Source organism: Cynara cardunculus, assembly GCF_001531365.2.
Source record: "Cynara cardunculus var. scolymus isolate 2C chromosome LG 3, CcrdV1, whole genome shotgun sequence".
Taxonomy (NCBI): Eukaryota; Viridiplantae; Streptophyta; class Magnoliopsida; order Asterales; family Asteraceae; genus Cynara; species Cynara cardunculus.
In genome coordinates, this window is record NC_037530.1 from 4593296 (window position 1) to 4601323 (window position 8028).

At 36.4% G+C, this 8028-nt stretch overlaps 1 protein-coding gene across 1 annotated transcript in view; it reads left to right on the forward strand.

Annotated features, from left to right (window-relative positions):
• Nucleotides 1–288: 288 nt before the first annotated feature.
• LOC112509395 (protein S-acyltransferase 8-like) overlaps nt 289–8028 on the forward strand; it is a 13485-nt gene continuing 5745 nt past the window's right edge. The window contains exon 1 of the mRNA XM_025114334.1: nt 289–623. Coding sequence (XP_024970102.1) covers nt 585–623 — 39 coding nt within the window. The 5' untranslated portion in view covers nt 289–584. The remainder of the gene's footprint in view (nt 624–8028) is intronic.

Consider the following 8028-nt stretch of genomic DNA (forward strand, 5'->3'; position numbering starts at 1 on the left):
TTAATCATCCTCATTTAATTCACTTACAGTAGTAGCAGTCGGTGTTGTACACTGTTTTATTTCAACATATTTACCGTATCTCCAATTATTTATTTACAATATGAAGACAAAATATAAAGTAAGTAGTAGTAAGGTTAGAAAGAGAAATGGTTAAAAAAACGAAGAGAAGGGATTGAAAGGGACAAATTAGTAAATTGAGGATTGGAAAGGACAAATTAGGCATTTCAAAGCCGTCCTTGATTTGTTTTGATTTGCAGATTGAATGCGACACGAGAGAGATGGATGTAGCTTCTTTAAGCTTTGACACAGACTGTTGTTGTTGTGTGATGATGTGCATACCAAACAACACACAGCTTATCATTATGATTTCCCATGACCTTCTCCATTAGAAAACCGCCATCTCAGATCCTAAACGACGACCTGCAAAAACCCTTTTACCCCTCTCTTCTCAATTTACTTTCTTTATTATATTTTACACAGATTTGTCTCTTTCTCCGATTATGAGCTGTAATCAGCTCCGCATATTCGACTCTCTACCCGCTTAATTGTCTTGTTTTCCGAATTGGGGTTTTCGTTTTTCTTACATGGCGAAGAGGGTGTACGAAGTCTGGAAAGGAAGAAATGTAAGATTTCAAACTTCTACTTTCACTTTTACCATCTGGGTCAACTTTAGATTTGCTGCATATTGCTCTGATTTACTTGGGTTTTTTCGTTTGTAATCATATTGCCTTCATTTTACCTTTTGTGAAGCATTGTTCAGCTACTTCCCTTGTTCTATCGATTGAATTCAATTCTAACTCTACAACCCTATTTAACTCAATTGTCTTTGAACTGAAAATGTTAGGATGAAATGCTGATGTATTTGTTAGTTAACAAGAGAACATAGTGTTTGTATGATAATTGGAGAAAGGGTTGGAGGAAGGGAGACTAAATTCTTGAGAAACAACTTGTACATTGAAACCTGGCCTTTAAAATAGTCATAGGCAAACCCATATTTTTTCAATATCGTGCCATGAGTTACAGACTAGGAAATCATGGCAAAAATCAACTCACCACTGACATACTAACCACCCATTACCTGCGGCAATTGGCTGTTTCGGCAATGACCATGACCATGGAGTGGTATCAAAAGTGAAGCAGTATCCAGAAGTGCTTCTATGGTTGCCAATGTCATCACCCCAATCACTGTCAAAGTAGCCTACAAGAACACATTTGCTTAGATGATGAATAGTGTGTTATGCTCATAGGCACCTTTGTAACTTAGATTTGCTTAGGTTTCCAGGTAGTACATTAGTCCCTTTGTAACTTGCATATGAGATAGATGAGGAGATTGCATGAACTTGCTTATCAAAGCAATTCCATACAAAACCTCGGGCCTTGAGCATCTGAGATACCTTGAGGTCCCAACAATTTGCTTGAGATAAGTGGGATCGACTTCTGTTCTATGTCCTTCTTTGGACTATTTCGTTCCAACCTCCACTTATATGGAATTTCTTTCAAAGTTCTAAAGCATACCTCTTTTGACAAACAAAAATCCCATCATCTTATTGAACTACTTCCATGCAAGGAAAAAATGACATTAAGCCAAGATATGTCATTTCAAACTCGGGAACAACCTCTCGATCCTAGTGATTGAGGTAAGGCTTGTGTACATCCTACTCCTCCCGTACCTTACTTTCAAGTCGGATATACTGCGTTTGTTTACTTTGGTTTAGTTCATTAGTTGTATGCCATTTTGAACTCATGTATCATGGACTTCTTAAAGGCCTCAATCATCGTATTACTATTACCCGTAAAGATCAATGCAAAAACATAGTAATAAAGAGCAAATATATGTTGATGTACACATTCACACTCTATTTGAAGGACACTTTCCAAATATGAAGTGGTGAATAAAGAGCTAATATATTTGTTACATGCTTGAGGTGCCTAGCTTAGCCCCTACAATGCTTTTTTTCAATCTATACACTTCATCTTCATTCCCCTTCTTTATAACAAATTGTGGCTGCTCGAATTTTTTTTTCTTTCTTAAGTGGGCCATTGAGGAAGGCTAGCTTAACATCCATGTGATGGATTTTTCAATGATTAAGCACATTAAAGCAATCATGAGTCTAATAGGTCCTATTCAAGCAACTATGGAACGTCTCTTGATATTCGAGACCAAGGCATCGTACATATCCCTTTGCGATAAATCTTGCCTTGTACTTTTCTACTTCGCTATTTGACTTCATATTTGTCCTTAAAACTCAGTTGATATCAATGGTCTTGTAAAATTGTGGAATAGTACTAAGTTTGCATGTGTTGTTCCTTTTGATTCTTCGTTTCTAGCATTCACCATTTGGGACCTCAAATCACCTTCTCATATATCACTAGTTCACAATTTACAAACATATCAAACTAGCAAAGTGTATCCAATCTCTATCATCGTTCATAGCATCTTATGGATTTACCTCAACATCTCGTAGGGCAACTTGTTGTAGCATCTTCTTGGCTTTCCCATTCCTAAAGACCTCCTTTGGCATCAATTAGTGCAGCCTCTTCATTTACGGTGGAATCGGGAGTAACTTCTTTTTCCTGGTCTTTTATGTGGAATCTCATGTTTGTCATATGTTCCTTTACCACGTCCACGAGTTCTGTAACTTGAGTTCTGTTGTCAATTTGAATCTAATCTCTCTTGATTGATGTTCAAGTTAGCTCTTCCTCCATGATAATTGTTATAACGACCTTTATGTTTGTAGTGGCACCACATGCTCATCCTTTGCAACGATAACCGCCACTCATTTGGTTTGTACCACTTTGGCACCTTTGATGGACACTTAACCTGGGAATGCTTACTCTTTTGGTTTCTCAACGATCATCTTTTTTCTATCATCATCAGGAGTCTAGGATAAGGTCAAATGTGTTGAAAGAGATTGCAAGATCTTGTTCACTTTGTTTTTATTCGCATACTCTTTTCCATATATTTCATTTGATTTGTCAAAGAAAAAGTTAAGAGTTTTAGGAGAATCTGTTTATAAGAATTAATATTGACGTTGTAAGGTTTGAAGTCACACCTTTATAACCATTAATGCTCCTTATTAGTTATCCATGGTAGTCAAATAATATTGTCATCTTGGTTTCACCAGGTGTTATTTTTCCAATCCATGTCAGGAACAAAAACTTGCATCTTGCCGTTCATGGCAATGACTTCGATGCCAGTCTTAGTTAGAAAATAGTGTTTGCATAATAATTGGAGAAAAAATTTGCTGGGAGGAAGACTAAATTCTTGTCAAAAAACTTGTACATCGAAATTTTCTAATGATGCCTTTAAATGGTCATGGGTAAGCCCGAAGTTCATGCCATAGTCCAAAGACTAGGAAATCATGGCAAAAGCTAACTCACCACCAACAGATTAACCAACCTTACTTGTAACAAATGACCCGCTAAGTACAACTAATTAATCCACCAAGTACAACCAATTAACCCACGAAATAAGACTAAGTAAACGTGAAAAGACTTTAAATTGGAATTACTTTAACTGTTTCTGCATTTACAGCTAATTTACAAATATGTTTTTGTCAAATCATAGGTATAACAAATATATAGAGAATGAGTTTAGGCATGAGATTTTGAGTTGCTATATGGAATTTAGAATGGTGTGATGGACCGACGATCGAGTTGTCAGATTGACTTGGTAACTGCTAATAGTTCTACATCTTTCTCATGTGGAACCAGTGGTTGTCAATACGTAAAACATGTCATGCTCATTATGTATAGATATGAGACATCATTAGTTGCATTTGATGCCTAGAGAGCAATGCCTTCGCTTTGGTCTTTGATCCCCATGGTTTTGGTTCTTTTTGGTGCTTTTGTAGATATCTACACATGCATGTAGACATTCCTACAAGGTGAAGGAGAATGCTGTTAGTAGGATTAGGAAATTACATGATATCATGAATTGCTGTATGCTGTGTATGAGTAAAGGGACTCTTCATTGTTTCTAGCTTTATTATTTTGCTGTGCAGTATAGACTAGGTTCCGGATTGCTCACAGAGGACTGTAAGCAAGCCCTAGCATTCAGATATGTCCATTTTTTTTACTCGTAGGCATGTTCCAATTTTTATGTCTTTATTCAACTAGAACTTGCTGTTATCTTGTAGAGGAAAAGGGATATAGCCATATAGGTATTTCATAGTAGTTGCAAAATAAAACTAGATGCATGTGAACAAACTAGGTAGCTTTACTCACTTTTCCAATTACGATTAACGAGAATGGTGTACCCATTAGGCGTTCTTTTCTCAACAATGGTATATTGACGTTGAAACTTGTAACTTGTAAGATGAGTGATACAAGTTAGAAATTACGATACTTGAGCAAGCATGAAGCTTAATCTTGAAAAACCTTCACAAGGTTGAGCCTAGGTTGTGACGTTGGTATTTACGTGACTTGAACGCTCCTTGAATGTCCTAGCTGATTTGTATCATCCCAAGTGATTTTAGACAGGGACGAGTCTTGGAGCAATCTGCAAGGTTATTTGTTTGTGACCAAAAGCTCATGGGTTCAAGCCACAAAAAACAACCTACTTTGCAAAATAAAGGAAAAACAATATACAGAGACTTCCCTCCCTAACCCTTGGAGGGCCTGGGAGCCTTGGTGCACAAGGGTCACCAATGCGATCCTTATTCCTTAGAATGCTTTTTTAGACAAATGAGAGGTCTGAAGGTTTTATCTCCGTATGGCATTTAAGAGGTTGATTCTATATTCTTTTGAGTTCCTTGGGGGCATATGCCTACATGAAGGATGGATCTTTGAGTATTCCATTGATCTTAGGAAGGTGAAGGTCCCAGCTGCTATAACAAGGACCTTTTAAATGCGGTCTTAACATTTAGATGGTGTATGCTTGACCGTTAAGTGTTGGAAAATTATATAATTCCACCATTCTGTTTATTGATGACCTCCATCACTGATACGTTGGCTATTTGCATTCGTTGGTGGTGAAGAATACAGAGATTACAATTTCATTGAGGTCTTGATAATTGGTGCAATGATGAATGAATTTTACCATAGCCCATTTAAAGTTCATGAACTTTCATGTTTCATGGAAAGTATTGCCTAATCATTAAGAGGGCAAAGTTATGGCTGGAAGTCATCATTTATGGTATCGTAAGAAGGATTCTTGGCTCTGATCTTCTGTGTTTAGGTTAAAAAAGAAAGTGATCATTGCTTTTTTTTTTTCCTGTTCGGCTGAAACCAATATTTGAGGATGCAGCTTTTGGTCCTGAGGTTTGTTTGCTATCATTCATGATTCTTAGTATTTGTGGGCTGAGCTGGAAAACTCATGGTAAGCCAGAATGTAAATTTCAGATTACAGTATTCTACATATAAAATTAAACAAGACATCAGATTCTTATTCTTGGACGTTTATTCTTGGGTCGATGACCTGGAATTGTTTGGTTGTCTCTAAAGCACTAGTGAATTTAGTGGGCCTTCATCAGTGGGAAAATCTGGGAGCTCAGCTTGCCATTTAATTATTAGTCAATCACATCTGAAATAACCAGGTGGCAACGCCTAGCAATTGGTATGATTCAAGATATGTGTGACATGATAGGTAATTTCAAGGATGACCAGAACTTGAAAGTGGCCTCAAAGTTGACTTCATGGGCTTCAGTTACAACCTCCTGGCTGAAAGTTGAAAAGCAAGATGATACTTTACTTTATTTTCATTTCTGATTTTTTGAGGACAAGCAACCCGACCTCCAATCATAATTTAGAACCCTTAAGTTTAGAACAAAAAAGAACTATTGGCTGTGGTGTGACTTGTAAATTGTTTTTGGTGCGACCCTGTGTCTTTATGCCCTTGTGTGGACATTCTGTTTTTTGTGGTTTGAGAGAAATATCAGGATCTTCTGGACCATGTTTGGTCCAATCACATCTCAGGACGATAGGGTACTTAATGTTTTCCTTCTTTGTCCTACATCAATGGGTGTTCTGATTGTCATACCACTTTCAGGTCTAATTCTTGGTTGGAAACGGTAAGGTGTTATTCTGGTTCTTATTTCTACAGTTTTTTTTTTTTTTTTCCGTTTCTCTTTGGCTTCCCATAGTTTCTTTCACTTCTCATGCATCCTTCCCTTCCCAAGGTGCCTTGCTGAACTGGGGTTGTCCTTTATTCTTTTATTTTATAAGAAAAAGGAGGGATATCAGCATTCAATCCTGTAATTGTATGCTATCTAGCACTCTCTGTTGCTCATATGATACAACATGGATAACGAATTCTCTCCTCTCTGTGTATCATTGTGTTTTGCTTTGTATGTGAAATGCTTATAGCTATTTGGGTTGGAATTTCAGATTTCTTATATGATTAACGTTGAGCCTTGATTATTTGAAATTACGAGTTTGTAAATTATCTTCCTTTTATAGAAAACATTTACCTATGGTGAGAGCTGTATTTCTTGGTGCTTCCTTTATTTGGACAGTAGATTAGTTCAAGATGGCAAAAAATGTGGAGTCAAAAGTAGTTGGTTCCACAGAATTGATTGGAGGAGCAGGGCTTTCATGACACATAGAAAATTTATATTTGTTTTTCAACTGATTGAAAAATATTCAGGAATTGTTAGTTGATACAATCAGGACCCGTTTGGTCTGTGGGGTTTGGCGAGATTTGGAATTGGATTCCATTCCAATCCCCGAGTTTGGTTTAAAGTAAAGTTCGGAAATTCAGTTCCTTATTTCAATGAAAGCCCACAAAGATTAGATTTAGGGTAGATGGTATTTCACGGGAGTTCATAGGATTTGTTTGTAATAATATTTTAAAAAATGTTAGAAACATTTGTTTTGCAATATTCAATTAATAAAAGGTAATTAATTATTTTTACAATTATTTATAATTTGTTTTCATAAATTATCTATATCCATTCCAAATCCTACAAAATAAACATAGCAAAGATTCCAAATCCTTAAACGAAATTCGAATCCCTCAAAATTCAAACCAGATGCCCCCTCAAAGTATTTGAAACGGAAAGAAGGATCAGATTTGATTTGGTTATTTGCAAGGCATTTGTGATTATCAGGTATATGTTTACTTAAAAACAGTGGGGTTTTTAAGAGTACACATGCTATACTTGTCTACACTCTACATGTGCATTTCTGGAAAGCATGGGTGCTTCTACCCCTTCCAAAATCCATAATAAGGGAAACTCGTTTCTGGAAACTGGAGAGATGCACATTCACAAATTATAGTGCTTAAAGTGGAAGTAAAACTCATCCCTTATGCCTGTTAAGAAGAGAAGGAATGAGGCAAGGCCCTTATTGAAGGTGACAAAAATGAACTGGTATTCATCAGTATATACTATTTATGGGATTATGAAAGTAAAGCATGACTTCATATAAAATATACTGTTTTGTAAACGAAAGATATTACACACGTTAAACAAGTCAATGCTCATTGTTCTTTTATTTTTCTATAACTACCTTTGTCCGTTCACTTATTATCTCCAAAAAGTTAATATATGATGAAGAATGTAACTAATATATAAGAATCATAAAATCTCTTAGCTACATACCCATTGTTCCTTTTCCCCTTCTGCTAGATGTTCCTACCTCAGAACTTGTGTGGGGAAAATTGTAAGGGGAAACCGACAACAATTCTCTTTCTTACGATAATCTAACATTTTTCAGGCCTACCTAGAGGAATTAGGGACACGGGCATAAAACGAATTGGGATTTCTGAACTGTATTTTCTGTGTAAAACAGTTTACAAAGACAGCCTATATATAGCTAAGATATACAATTGACTAGGAGACTATTAAGGAGCTAAACTAGCAACTCATTTACAGCAATGAATATTTGATTAGGAGACTATTAAGGAGCTAAACTAGCAACTCATTTAYAGCAATGATTTACAAATTAAATATTAAATCAATCTTAGGTTTTAATACGCCCCCGCAAGATGGAGGATCCATCGGAAACTCCAATCTTGGAACGTAAACGAAGAAATGGGCCCCGACTGAGAGGTTTGGTGAGTGCATCGGCAAGTTGATCATTGGAGTT